This window comes from Suricata suricatta, chromosome 5, assembly GCF_006229205.1.
Source record: "Suricata suricatta isolate VVHF042 chromosome 5, meerkat_22Aug2017_6uvM2_HiC, whole genome shotgun sequence".
Taxonomy (NCBI): domain Eukaryota; kingdom Metazoa; phylum Chordata; class Mammalia; order Carnivora; family Herpestidae; genus Suricata; species Suricata suricatta.
Window position 1 is genome coordinate 93,691,223 of NC_043704.1, and position 14,996 is coordinate 93,706,218.

General features: G+C 39.5%; 1 protein-coding gene across 6 annotated transcripts in view; it reads left to right on the top strand.

Moving 5' to 3' along the window:
- Positions 1–14,996, top strand: part of TNIK (TRAF2 and NCK interacting kinase) — a 374,995-nt gene that overhangs the window by 245,662 nt on the left and 114,337 nt on the right. For all 6 annotated transcript variants that reach the window (XM_029939880.1, XM_029939882.1, XM_029939881.1 and 3 more), the window contains 3 exons: positions 1,968–2,078; positions 5,771–5,861; positions 7,949–8,079. In XM_029939880.1, the coding sequence (XP_029795740.1) occupies positions 1,968–2,078; positions 5,771–5,861; positions 7,949–8,079 (333 nt within the window). The remainder of the gene's footprint in view (positions 1–1,967; positions 2,079–5,770; positions 5,862–7,948; positions 8,080–14,996) is intronic.

A 14,996-nucleotide genomic window follows, 5' to 3' on the forward strand; every position in this document is an offset into this window, starting at 1 on the left:
CTCTGAATTTTTTGTAATTTGGTAGTTGAAACTAAATGCTTGATCAGATGCTGTGTTTTTTGTTTGTTTGTTGTTGTTTGTTTTTGGCAAGGCTACTTCTTAGGTGATGTTGTTATTCTAATCAAGAGGCAAATCCTATCTGGCTACTTCTTTTTTTTTTTTTAATGTTAGCAGCCATTGATAGTACTTAAATTCTTTATTCGGGGGCTACGAAATACTGATATTCTAATTCTCTTATGTCCTCTTCATTTATTACATGGACTGCCTCTTAAGATTTACTTCTTAATTACTTAATTATCCAGTGGTAAAATTTGTCTAAGGTTGGCAGTGTAAACTCTTGACTCTTTCCCTTTATTTACCAGTCTCAAAATAAGACAGAGCCAGTTATATATATTTTTGAGGGTTGTTTATTAATGCATTTAGTTAAGCATATTTAATGTGTTTCAAGCCATTGTGGTTGTTACTCTTATTGATGCTCTAATCATCCCATCATTGGCCAGTGAGAACCTCTTCAAGTTGACTCTAATTTTTTTTTTTTTGGATTTTATTTATTTTTGAGAGACAGAGCATGAACAGGGGAGGGGTAGAGAGAAAGACACAGAATCTGAAGTACACTCCAGGCTCTGAGCTATAGGTCAGCACAGAGCCCAGCATGGAGCTCGAACCCACGAACCATGAGATCATGACCTGAGCTGAAGTTGGACAATTAACTGACTGAGCCACCCAGGTGCCCCCAAGTTGACTCTAGAGTTCTTTCTAACATGACCTTGTGGTCCCTGATAGCTTCCTGGCTATCATATATGATAACTTTACAACCCTTATTGGGTTGCCATGTGAGCTACTGTGGCACTTCTCAAATTTCCTTACAAAAACTCTGAATAGGTCTCTTTACTTCCCTTGGCAGTCTGGAGAAGATGGTAGGATTTCCTGCCATTCGTGGAATCATAAGACAAGTCAGAAGAAGCACTGGAAACTCATCCATGAAACTCAATTTCATGAGTTTTATTGAGTTTCTAATAGGCAACCATGGTATTAATGTTAGGAATATACATTTGGATAAGGCTAAAACCATTGATGTGATTTCATTCTGGGTCCATTTTAGTTCTGTTTCTAGTGTCTAGTCAGAGAGTGATCACCAGTTATTCTGAATTCTTTTCATATAGTTCCCAAAAATATATAAGTACTTAACAAGATGACATTTGTTGAAGACCTTTTTTACTTTTAAGAAAATGGAGAAAATATGGAATTGGATGTTTCCTAAACCTAGAAAATGAATGTCAAATCAGATGGATTGTTTGTCCTCTTCTAGTCTCTATTTCTCCATTAAATAAGGGAGAGGATTATTTTCTGCCTATTCGATAAGGTTGCTGAGTGCTGTAATGAGTTTATATTTATGGAGAACTTGAAGCTTTTTGGATGAAAGGTGCTAAATTAAGGCTTATTGTTTATTGAATTTATTTGATGTGTCTACCCTCCTGGGAACATTTACTGAAGTTAATTAAAAACAGATAGTCCCCATCCTGACAGCTTACAGTGCCACTTACAAACCAATAGCATAAACAGTATACAGTTTATTGTTCTAACATTGGACTGCCCGGAAAACCATAGCTCTTTCAAACGGGGGAATGATCCACTTCTGTAGGAAAGATGATATCAATTGCTGGATAAAAACGTGGAGATATTCTCAACTACATCTGCCCTCATTTTTAAAAATACTTAGAATATGGAGATTTTTCTCAATTTCCAACTATAATCTTCAGATTGGAAAACTAAAAATAATCTTTCTTTTCCATCATTTTGGAAAGAAATTAAGATATAAGTTTATGTTTTATATATTGTCTTACGATCACTTATTCCTTACAGGAATGGTATTCTAAAGCAGCCAACTGGAATGAGTTATGCTTTCTTAACCCAGCGGAAGCTGTGAAGTATAATTATAATAATGGTATGTTTGCTTCCTTTGCCAGTTGGTGATGGAGTTTTGTGGCGCTGGCTCTGTCACCGACCTGATCAAGAACACAAAAGGTAACACGCTGAAGGAAGAATGGATTGCGTACATCTGCAGGGAGATCTTACGAGTGAGTAACAACATGGAGTATCTTGGGCGGTGTTGAACTTTGTACCAACCTTCCACTGACATTCACAAAAGTATTGCAGACCTTTTAAAAGGTTTATGCTAACAGTGATGGCGGTAGGGGTCCGCTCCAAGGAAGTAGGAGCCATTCAGATCAGGCCATGTGCACTCTCATTTGGGGGGGTTAACACTGGTTGACTTTCCTTAACCGTTTCCAGTGGTGTTTCCAATTAGAAATCTGATTTTAGACCATCAGAGATAAGGTCTCACTTAGGAAATGAACTTTTTAGAGGTATTTTGATTACTCATTTGAGTTTTCCACTTATGAAAGATTACAACTGGTTTAAACATTGCATGACATTAACCATTTCAGCATTTGTAATCTAGTTAGACTGATTTTAAATTAAAAAAAGTTCTTTGAGACGTTGTCACGTAAATCAAAATAGCTAGATAAGACTATGTCTATTTGTCCAGTTTTGCCCACTAATCTCAGTCAGGCAATCTGGACAATAGTGTCATGTGTACTGAGCTCAATTCAAGAAGAAGGTAATTGGTCAGATTTTAGTTCAGACTAGTTTAATTATCTCTTCCTACTAATATGAAGTCTCTTGTATGTTCGCTGAACATTATTACTAGATCTGCTTTGCAATCATTTATTTATAAGCTCTGCCTTCTTAATCTAAGGGAATAAAAGTTAAAACTATTTTCATGACGTGCCCAAGATATACTTTTGAGGGATAGATTATGTGCTTCGAGTGGATGGATGTGTGGGTGGGTGGAAGACATTAAAAAATTGAAACCACATTAGGAAAGAAAGAAAGAAAGACAGAGAGAGAGAGAGGGGGGGGGCGAGGGAGGGAGGGAGGAAGGAAGAAAATAACATTTATAATAGCATAAAAGTCAAATACTTAGAAGTAAATTTATCAAAAGATGTGAATTACTTCTATACTGAGACTACAAAATATTAGTGAGAGTAATTAAAGAAGACTTTAGTTAATGGAAGTGTATACCATTTCACAGATAAGAATATTGAATATTGTAAAGATGTTATTTCTCACCAGTTTGATCCATGGTTTCATTGCTATCAAAATTTCTCTAGGTGTATCTGTGGATATTTACAAGCTTTATTTTTTTTAACACATTTATTTTGAGAGAGAGTGCAAGTGGGGAAGGTGGAGAGAGAGAGAGAATCCCAAGCAGGTTCTGAGCTATCAGTGCAGAGGCCAACATGGGGCTCAAAACCACAAAACATGAGATCATAACCTGAGCCAAAATTAAGAATCAAGTGGTCAACTGTTTGAGCCACCCAGGTGCCCCTTGACAAGCTGATTTTTAAAACATTATATGGAAATGCAAAGGGCCAAGAATAGCCAAGGCAATCTTGAAAAAGAAAAACAAAGCTGGATGAGTTATGGTGCCAGTTATTGGTACTTACTATAAAGCTACTGAGTAGATAAGACAGAGTGAGGTATTGTCACACAAATACACAGATGGCCAAAGGAACAAGAAAAACATTGTGGAACAGGTACACTGCAGTGCACAGGGAAAGGATGTCCTTATCAGTAAATAGTGCTTGACCAATTGAATAGTCACGTGAAAATATGAAAGTTGAAACCTGCTTTATATCTTATTTAAAAAATTAATTTCAGCTGGGTTAGAGACATAAATGTAAAAGATTCAAAAAATAAAGCTCTTAAGAGCAAACACAGAATAAACCCTCCGCAGCTTGGAGTGGGCAAAAAGAATACAGAACAAAATTTGAGTAGGGAACAAGGAGGTATGGCTACTGCTCTCCTTCAAATCTGACATTTATTTTCAAGTATTGAGGTACCTTTTTGTCAGCTTCATTTGAATTTCTGACTCAGAATTTTACTCATTTAGAGAAAGCATGAAGGGTTATTTGGTCATCGAGACCTCCCAGTGGTGCCAAGAATCTGTTGGGTCTTCAGGGCTGGTTCTGCAATATGCCTTTCTGTGCTTCTGAGGAACCCTGGATGGGGAAGCCTGGGGATTGCCCAGGTGCTCTCCAGGGTTCTGAAAACATCAGGTTCATCACCTGATGCCTCTCTCTCAATACTTGGGTAGAATGTGTGAGAACCGTTTTCTTCCTTCTTCCAATACATTCTCCCAAAAGATACTGGCATTTGAGATAAGGTGACTCATTAGAAGGGACATTCAATCACAAGAAGTTTCAGAGCTAACCCTCCATGCATCATATGATGTCATTAAATATGGCATTTGGCTCATTTGTGGGAGCTGTTACCTGCTACCTGTTTCCAAGAGCTTTGGTAGTGAAGGAGGCCAAGAGATCATCCGTCCCTCATGGGATGTTAAGATGCTGTAAAACCGTACATTTTAATCTGCTTGATGTCTACCTTGAGCTGAACTGACTGGATAAGAAAGGTAGTTTTCTAGGACTCAAGCCAGTGCTTCAAACTCTCATGGTTTGTATTTATTGATATTCTTGAAAATGCACATGGATCTTTTTGAGCATCCAATTCTCCTGATGAGTCTTTTCAACAAGGGATTTCAGATATATAAAATTTTCACACCAGGGTTTTGTCATTATGGAGGAAAATTAAAGGTACAGAAAATTATAAATAGTAAGATGGCAATAGCTGAGTATATAACACCTTGAATGAACAAGTGTTAGCATAACATAATTTGCTTTAAGACTCCAATTTGAGGTTATTTTAGGTATCCTTTATCTGAGAACTATATCACTACTTTAAATCAAGTCTGTAGACTTTAGAACTCAGACCACAGAGAAGCCAAAGTGAGAGTAACTCGTGGAGAAATGGAACACAATCAGGTTTGGATGTCACCAAATAATTATTTCATATAATGAACACAAAGTCATAAATATCATAAAGCACTAAAGATGGTAGCTATGAATGCCAAACAAAGGAAAGAGAAATGGTTTTTTTTTTTTTAATGTGAGCCACTTTGGCTAATGGCAATGGAAAATTTCTTGCGTGGTCTGAGAAATATTTCACTGTGCTTAGTTAAAATTATATGACATAATGTAACCTGTATCTTTTGAATTCAGGATATTGATGTTAAAAAAAGTGGAAGACTTAGTTAAATCAGGTTAGTTTTCTGTACGAGAGTCTAGACTCTGTTACAAACCAGTACATGTAGGCAGCCCTCACTTTTCTCAGTATTGTCCCCAGAAACTCATGCACGCCAGAACCACATCATTGTCTGCTCGGATCCATGCTACCTGAGATCAGTGCTGAGACACAAGCAGTTCATTTTTTTTTTAATGTTTATTTAATTTTTGAGAGAGAGACACACAGAGTGTGAGCAGGGGAGGGTAAAAGAGAGGGAGACAGAATCAGAATCAGGCTCCAGGCTCCGAGCTGTCAGCACAGAGCCCGACGCTGGGCTTGAACCCACAAACTTGAGATCATGACCTGAGCCGAAGTCAGCCACTCAACCAACTGAGCCACCCAGGCGCCCCAGCAAGCAGCTCATTACTACAGCGCCAGGCATGGCCAGCACTACTTCTGTCTGTTAGTTTATATTGATCAGTTCCCTAGTTGAGAACAGCACTATACACATATGAAAGATGTATGATAATGAAAGTATCTCTGGGTGAGTTCACATCTTTTTTGGATCATTGACAACCCAAATAATTTATTTGCAATTTAGCTTCTGTTCCTGTTAACCCTTATCAACTCTCTGTTACTCCAGGGGCTGAGTCATCTGCACCAGCATAAAGTGATTCATCGAGATATTAAAGGGCAGAATGTCTTGCTGACTGAGAATGCAGAAGTTAAACTAGGTAAGAACAGGCGGATCCAGTGAGCCTAGGAATTGAGGGAATCGATAGGATTACTTCAACAGCTCATCATGTTTTCCATTTTGTTTTGTTTTTGATGAACAAAAATTTGTCACTATGAATTTGGAGGTCAGTGTACTAAAGAATGAAGAGGAAAATGTTTCTGTGTCTATTTCAAAACATTTTCTAAAAGTGCTTGAGAAGTGAATTGGTATACAATATAGTAGACAAAACCACTTGCTTAATCAATATGTAGAAAAAATCAGTTTTTTTAATTTTTAATATTTATTCATTTTTGAGATGGGGAGGGGCAGAGAAGAAAGGAGACACAGATTCTGAAGCATGCTCCATGCTCTGAGCTGTCAGCACAGAGCCCAATGCAGGGCTTGAACCCACAAACTGTGAGATCATAACCTGAGCAGAAGTCAGACACTTAACCAACTGAGCCACCCAGGTGCCCCAAAATTCAATGTGTTTTTTTAAGTAAAAACTCTTTAGATTAGAAGTGACTGGCCTTGAAATGGCTTCCTGTATCTTACCATTTGTTTGCCTTGTTGCTGCTGCAACAGGAAGTGATAACCCATTTGTTTATTGAAAAATATCCTCAGACATATTTAGAATAATAAATTCCTGCTATATTCCCATACATTTTACCTTATATTTACATTAACTTCATTATTACCTAGGGCACATGCACAAAATGGGTGTTCCGTATTCTCCTTTGTATGCTTGCTGAGTAGCCTACTTCCGTTTGCCAGAGTTATCTGTGAGGCCACCCTTCTCCTTGGCGCTTCCTCCCACAAATCTGGTGGGAAGAGAAGGTAGAGAATCTCCACATGCATTTGCCTGCTTGGTGTCTATGAGTAAGAGCATGAATTGACAGCTTTCCCTAGGATATGCACTTTCTCATCTAGGAAGGAGGTATTGCCCGTATGATTCTTTATTTTCAAAGAGATTGAAAGACCGCCTGTGTTTACATCCTAAACATTTGTTCTTGCCTCTTTGTTAAAATACGTAATTTCCATTTTTTCTTAGTTAGCATTTGGGGCCAAACTTTCATCTCGTGAGTAATTCTCTTTTTAAAAAAAAGCATACATTTCTTAGGAAGGGTGTGTGTGTGTGTGTGTGTGTGTGTGTGTGTGTGTGTGTGTGTGTGTGTGTTGGCTAGATAACGTATCCTCAGAATATTCACTCATCATTAATCAATGGTCACTTGTTTAGAGACTATTATGTCAGGCCCTGTACATAACACTCTTACATAGATTATCTCACTTCAGCATCGTAGCAACTCTTTGTAAATATTATCACCCTCATTTTATAAATTTGGAAACTGATTAAAGAGGTTGATCTGCTAGCCCCAGGTCACGTCACTAGTAAGCAGAAATGGGACGCAAACTGAGGCAGTCTGACTCCAGAAACTTGGCTCGTAACCACTTTCTTTGTATCCTCTAAGTGTTTTCTTTTATGGCAAACAAGCTTGCTTTTTATTCAACACCTGTTTTGGGTCCCTATGGACCCTTGGTTTAACCAAATACAGCATTTTGTGCTTTCCTCATTAGTACACTTTATCCATTTATACACACAGTTTAAAAATAAATATTCACAACTGCTGAAAGGAAGAAGTGACCCAAGTTGCCCATCGGCAGATGAATGGATAAACACAATGTGGCACCTGCATACAATGGAATATTATTGAGCCTTAAAAACGTGAATTAACCTTGATTACATTATGCTCATTGAAATAAGCCAGTCACAAAAAGACAAATACTGTATGCTCCACTATATATGAGTACTGATGCTTACCAGGGGCTTACCAGGACTGGGGTAGGGAGGAGAAGACAATGAGGAATTATTGTTTGATAAATACAGAGTTTCAATTTGGGAAGACAAAAAAGTTCTGGAGTCGGTTGGTGGTGATGGTTGCACAACAATGTGAATGTATTTAATGACACAGAACTGTACACTTAAAAATGATTAAAATTGTAAATTTTATGTTGGGTTTATTTTGCCACAGTAAAAATAAAAAATGCACATTCATTTTATCACCATATAAGGACACTGACTTTATGCATTTGTCTTCTCTTAACTAGTGGACTTTGGTGTCAGTGCCCAGCTTGATCGAACAGTGGGCAGGAGAAACACCTTCATCGGGACCCCTTACTGGATGGCACCTGAGGTTATTGCCTGTGATGAAAACCCAGATGCCACGTATGATTTCAAGGTATGACTTCTTCATTGTTTCACAACCATCCCTCACATCCTGCCCCAAGTCTTACAGTGGGAGAATTCTCATGTTCCTTTGGGCTTATGATTTATGTAATCCAAAGGAAGAACTGAAAAGCATTATTTGAACTTAAAATGATAAGACATTCATATGAGAATCTTTTTCATGAAGTCATTCATTGTATCTGATTGCCTATTTGTAAAAAATATTAAAACCATTTCCTATATTCTCTTGAACTTATTCTTGTTTTTTATTAGAAAATAGATTTCTTATGGAAGTGTTGAATCGATAGATTGTACACCTGAAACTAATATTATTCTGCATGGCAACTGACTAGAATTTTTAAAAAACTTTTAAAAAAGACAGTATATTTCTATTTTGATTATCGTTCAGACTTTTGGCAAAGGACATATGGTGAGAGCTTTTTATGCCAAAAGAAGCCAATATGTTGTCTTGGGTCATCTTTTCTGATTAAAAATAGACTTCCTCATTTCTCTATTGCTCAAAGTTTAATTTTTGAAGTTTCTTTTCAATGAGAGAGAATTGAAGTGGGATCTTGGCAGCTACTTTATGGTATTTCCATAGCCTGTTGTGGTGTTTCATTGAAATTTGATTGGTGGCCTATTACTTTGTATCACAAACTGGCCGTTGGCTCATAAATTGAAAGCAGTGTTGTACTAGATGGTGATAGTCCTCCCCTTCTCCAAGAAGCCCCCCTCTTTTCCATTATGCTAGCCGTAATCAAACATAATTTGAGGTTGCTATCCCATTGATAGCTACAATGTTGGGTGACATTATTGTCATGAATTGTGGCTGAAAGTTGAGATTTTTAAATTGGAGGCACATGGGATGTAGGAACTGTGAGTTTTCAGACTGGGCGATGGATGAAGAGATACCCTGTGGCCTTTGTGTAGACTACAGGACGACCTTGAGCAAAACGCGATACTACCGAGACTTGTTTCACAGGTGCATGGATTTTTCACCCAAGGACTTTAGTGGTCAGCTCCAAATACCCTCCTGTTGAAGGCTGGAGGTCTTGGCAAGTATACCCCAAGTTAGTGGGCTTCTCAGAGTTGGAGCTTGTGCCCACGTCTTGCAAATCTCTTTTCAGTGTATTACCAATATATTACCCTGCTCCTCTATGATGCACTCCTATATAAATCTCCAATTTACCAACAAAACAGCTTCTGAGGAGTATATTTGAAGAATTCCTCTTTTAAAGAACATTTTTAGTTCTCCACTTGTGGGCTTATTATTGAAATCAGGTCACAAAGCTGCCAACATTGCAATGTCTTTGGGACCCAGGATCTTAGGGCATTGATGAAATTATTTGCCTCTTTAGAGAAATGCAAGCTGAAAGTCTAAAACCAAAATAATCTCCTGTACATGTCTTCCTTCTTTCAAAGTGAGGCACTGTAATAACCTGACAACAATCTGTCTGAAAACAGCTGCCAAGTTAAAAATTAATCTCTTGCCAAAATAAATGTCATTTATTTAAACTGCTAATGATAAGCACATTTAAATAATTTAATTTGTAAATCCTTTCAGAGGAACCACTACAGAATATATGTCCCAGGCCAGATATGTGTGTCATAATTGGCTATAAGCAATTCTTCAAACAGTAGTTATACTTAACAAGTGCTAACTAGTCTACTTCTGGGCCACAGATATTTTACACCACTTTATAACAGGTGTTTCAAACTTTTACCCATGGTTTAGCCATTTAAGTATTTTGAGTGGTTGTTCTGTATGTGGGAATTATTCTCTGTGACATAAAATAGATTCCTGTGACTTAATGTTTTCACTAATATAGAAGAAGACTTCCTTCTGGTAAAACCAAAGCTTGGAATTAAGCCAATATCTTGGTCCTCTTTCCTCAGAATAAGGCTAAGGAATATAGTTTGGAATCAGTAAAAGACCTTTGAGCCTAATGCATAATTCTAGGTGTGGACAAAGCCTGGTGTATGGGGGCATTGTGCTACACAGGGTGATTTCAGAGGTACTGGAAGCTCCATGTCACTTTTAAAGTATTAAAGTATCCTGAGACATTAATAAAGTTAAGACTAATTTCTGTGTCTTTTATTAAAAAATAAGGAATCCTGATGAAGAGCAGGTTCATTGTATTAGTCATTTAGACCTTAGTGAGAATTAATTTACAAGGATTGTTGCAAGTGCAGGTGGTACAAGAGGAGGATGAAGCCCTGGCATGAACATGAGTCTCCCTGATCATTGTCAGGGGTACAAGAAGGAGCATCACAAAAGGGTACGTTAGGAAGACTGAGCAAAAAGGAAGGTTTGAACATTCTTTGAAGATTCATTTCAACCACTTCGCACTTTTACAGTGAACTAGAGAAGCAGCGATTCTGTGAATATAATCTTCCTTCTTTCTTGGCACCAGATTGTATCCTTTTTTTCCTGCTCACCATTCTTAGGTATGTAGTCTGTCACCAGGAGACAACGTGACAATATGTTGCCTTTCAAAACCATTTCTTCATTCACTCAGCACATATTTATTAAATACCCACCACTTGTAAAGAATTAACCAAGCTGCGAGACTGTACATGCAGTTTTTGACACATAAAGTTAGTTTGCAACCCCATCAAGGTTCAGGCGTTTGGTGTCGTGCCTCTGGTAGTCAGTTTGACCCAGCTGTATATCCCAGCCTCTGAAACTTATGTCGATGCTTTGGGCTCTAATGTGCAATAGATACTTTCCACCTAGGGGTATGTTTGGAACAAAACATGACTTGAAAGCCACCAGGCTTAGTTTGATGTCACAGAGACCTTCCTTTAAAATGAAGACAAAATCAGGGCACCTGGGTGGCTCAGTCAGTTAAGCATCTGATTCTTCGTTTCAGCTCAGGTCATGATCTCACAGTTAGTGAGTTCGAGCCTCACATCAGGCTCTGTGCCTGATGGGATCTTCTCTCTCCTTCTCTCTCTGCCCCTCCCCTGCTCATGCTCGCTCTCTCTCTCTCTCTCTCTCTCTCTCTCAAAATAAAAAAAAATAAAATAAAATAAATTGAAGGTAAAAATGTAAGAGAATAGTTTTATTTTACTGTTCTATTATTTATTGATTACCATCTACTATTCATCTAAGATATCTTTAAAGACTTCTGTAAATGTTTTTCAAAAAACGACAGCAATTCAAGACAATAAAGGCCTCTGTAGGAAAGTAGTCCAAAGAACTCATAGTTTTCATTGCGATCTTGTTTTGTCTGGTATCTACCAGGCACAGTAAGGAACTGAGTGAAAATAACCCCTATCCGAAGGAGGAGTACCAGAATCTCATATGCCTGGTGTGTTCACTTCCCCCTAGAGGCCCTTCCTTTCTTGTTTTCAGAAATTCTGTCAAAACACTTCAAGCAAAAGGAAAGGTTTCATTTCCCTGATAAGTATGTGGGGCAATAATGGAAGCTTTCTCATTTAATAATAAGCATTCAAAAGATTTAAAATTAATAAAACTGCTCAAACTTCCTAAGCTGTTTAAATTGTTATTTTTAAAATTTGAATTTCAGTTCAGTTGGATGGGAGTTGTCAAGTATTTCATAGTCCTATGTAACTTTTGCTTTAACAGAATTACTCATTAATGAAAATTCTCTGCAGCCACATTCTCAGCAATAGGGAACTGGAGGAATAAAGACAAGAGCATCGGCCCCGTGGAAAACCATGCAACCACTCAAGCACTGGGGCAGCGTGCATGCAGAAGTGGGACCGACCCAAGATGGAGTGGTAGACGCAGAGAGCAGCTTACAGCTTAGTACAGATGATACAGTCTTACTCGCCCCTGCCCCATGGATGCATGGCTTGGGGTTGGAGAGCTTAAAATTTTATTTTATATATTTTTCTGTCCTGCTCACCCAGCCCTATAAACTCGCCTTGGGTTTATATAGAATTAGTAACGTAAGAGAAGTCCAATGATAGTCATAACCCCTCAACCCTCAACTCCCCCATCCTCTGGCCCCACCTGCACTAACGTAGTGTGTCATTCACCTCACCTCTGCTTATGAGACTTTGAACACAGGTGCTGTGGGTCGTTTGCAGGCAGAGGTGGGTCTCCTCCAGGGCTTCAGTGAGTCTTGTGCTCCGGCTGTCGGGCAAGTGCTCATTCTCCTGTGTTTCCAATAATTGGCTTTATTCAGGCAGGATGGAAGGAGAACACAGACTCGTTGGAAGTCACCAAAAACCATGTAGGGTGTGACGTGAGAGGGCAATATTCAGACTCCAGAATGAGATTTATATTCTCAAACAAGGTCTGACCCCTGTCTACTGAGATTCAACCAAAGGCACGACCCGTATCTGGATGGAGGAAGGGATGATACAGACACCATTTTATTATCGCCAGTAAGAGGCTGAAATTGCTATTAAACAGATTCCTTGTGGCTCCGTGTTAACATCCACGTGTATGATTCCTCAGTGACACATAGCAGCACCTCCCTGGCCTGCAGGCTGGTCCCCAACTGAAGGTGGTAAAGCTGTTCTGAAACTTTCCCTTCCATCAGATAACAAATGTAGATGAGCAAGGGACTGGAGATTGCTGCTCTCAGTTTGTTTTATGTGTGAAATGGAATTATTAGTCACAACCTACGCTTGAACATCTTCAGTGACCCTGAGTGACTCGCTGTCTTGGCTGGGTATACATAATGTAGAATGTACGTGTGTGACCCAGTGAGTAAGAGTCAAGCTTTTGAAGTTAGACAGCAGTGGTTTAAAATGTAGACATTGCCTCCTATTTGCTCCATTACCTCAGAGGTTATCTAAACCTTCCTGAACGTCTATAAAATGGGAATAATAAATTGTATATTACAAAGTTGTATTAGAATAAAGTGAGCTAACATATGCAAAGGAGCTAATTCTGTGCCTAACACTTGGCAGCTACTCACCAACAATAGTTAATTATTTGTGTTTGTGTGTCATATGAAGGGACCGTCATTTGGGACCTTTTATTTTTTGCACCTAAAAAAAGCCAGCAGTATCCTGGGATTCAAACTTCGTATTTGTATGACACATCTTTAATTGCCTATATTGAGTCAGAATCTACTTTTCCGTAACTTCTACCTCTGGATTAAGGTACTTCCCTTAGAGAATGCACACAATAAATATAATTTCCTTTTTCCAGCTTGAATATTTCCACAGAGACCATAACAGAAACTCACAAAACAAAAGACTGTTTTCTGCTCTGTGAAACCTGGTTCAGTCCACTCCACTGGTCGTGCTGGTTATTAAGCTATTGCTTGTCAAATCCAGACTACCCTGCTACCCTGAGCTTTGGGATAATGGGGCTAGCACTCACCTAACCCCATTTCTGCCTGTCCACCTGGCTTCTTACTAGGCTCTGCCAGTGAAGGGAGACCACAGGGCTGAAGGAGGAAGAGTACACCCTTTCCTGTTGCTTCCCATAAGCTTCCCGCATCATCCCGGTGACTCCTTTGAGTACCATTAAGTGCCAGAGTTCATTGCCACCTTACCTGACATAGGTGTGATGCTTGAACTGCCAGTCAATGATAACCATACCAGAGTTTATTAAATTCCCACTATTCACACTTCAGTGTGCTAAGCGCTGTGCATATACTGTATTGAGTTCTGGTATTAACCCTGCAAGGTAGGTGTTCTCTTCATGTTAGAGGTGAGGAACTGGGCTCAGAGGAATTAAGTGGCTTGCCCCAGGTCACCAAACTAGTTGTGTCAGAGCTGAGTCAGTTCTAGGTCGGTCTGTACTGCATGAGCTCATTCTGCCTCTTCATGTGCATGGGAGCTCTTTACTGTGCCCCGCTGCGTCTCTCTCCTGGTGTGACTGGGTCCGCCATTTGCAAGTGTTCCATTCCGTGTTGGGCAGCCCAGCCCCCAAAGGGATGCTCTTCTGCTGTGTCCAAGCTGCCTGCGTGCCAGCTGACTCCCCTGCAGCCAGACAGAAGTTGCGTGCTTGCCTTCTCAGAGGCTCTAGAATTTGTCTCTGTTCTGTTTGTAAAGCACACAGGACTGGGCTATTAATCATTCCACAGGCCAGGCTGCGCAGCGCCTCTAGAATAATGAATTACCCAGCTCCTGCCAGAATGAGTCACACCATGGCCATGAAGGAAACTTATCACTCCCTGACTCTCTCCCCATCTTGTTCCTCCCTCTTCCCATTCTCGTCTCCTGTGATCTATCTTGCCAGTTGTAATTGGAACATTTTCTCCCGTATTTAAGTTCTGAAGTGTCTTTGGGACTTGCTAATGTATCCAAAGGCTTAAAACAAGCCCCGTCAAGGACGTTTATTGCTGCCTAGCATGGGCAGTTAAGCGTAGCTTACAAGCAGCTCTGGGTACGGATGGTCAGGAATATAAATGTTCCTTTTGGAAAAGAAGAGAGCCCCAGAAAAAAAAAAAAAAAGATTGTAATGATGATATCAAATGAGGCCTTAAAGAAGAAGCAGTTTCTGGCCTGGTCATGTGACAGAGGTGGCCCATGACATGGGATGGTGTGGCCTTTGGTTTAAAGGGATTGTTTTGAGGTTGAGGGGAAAGCTACTTAAAAGGGAATCTGAGCTGATATGTTCTGAGTAAAAGAAACCTCTCACTTTGCTGACTTTTCCTGCGTCCTGTGGGGGTACATCCAGGATCACCTAATGACGAGACCTCTCCATTTTCCTGCTCTCAGAATACGTGTCCTCATAAGCTGTATACATATTACCACTAAGGACGCTTTTGGCTGTCCGTCTGTTCCTTACGTCACCTGGGCAGGCGGTCCAGGTTAGTATAGTGACTTACTGATACACTCACACCCCAGGCTCCTACCATTCTGCCCGGCCATAATTCATTGGTTACCTTATTGCCTCATGGTTGTAAGATGGATGCTGTAACTCTAGACATCATGTTTTTATTCAAGGCACTAAGAAGTCGGAAAGAGTTGTTAGGACATCATCTGTATTTGTCA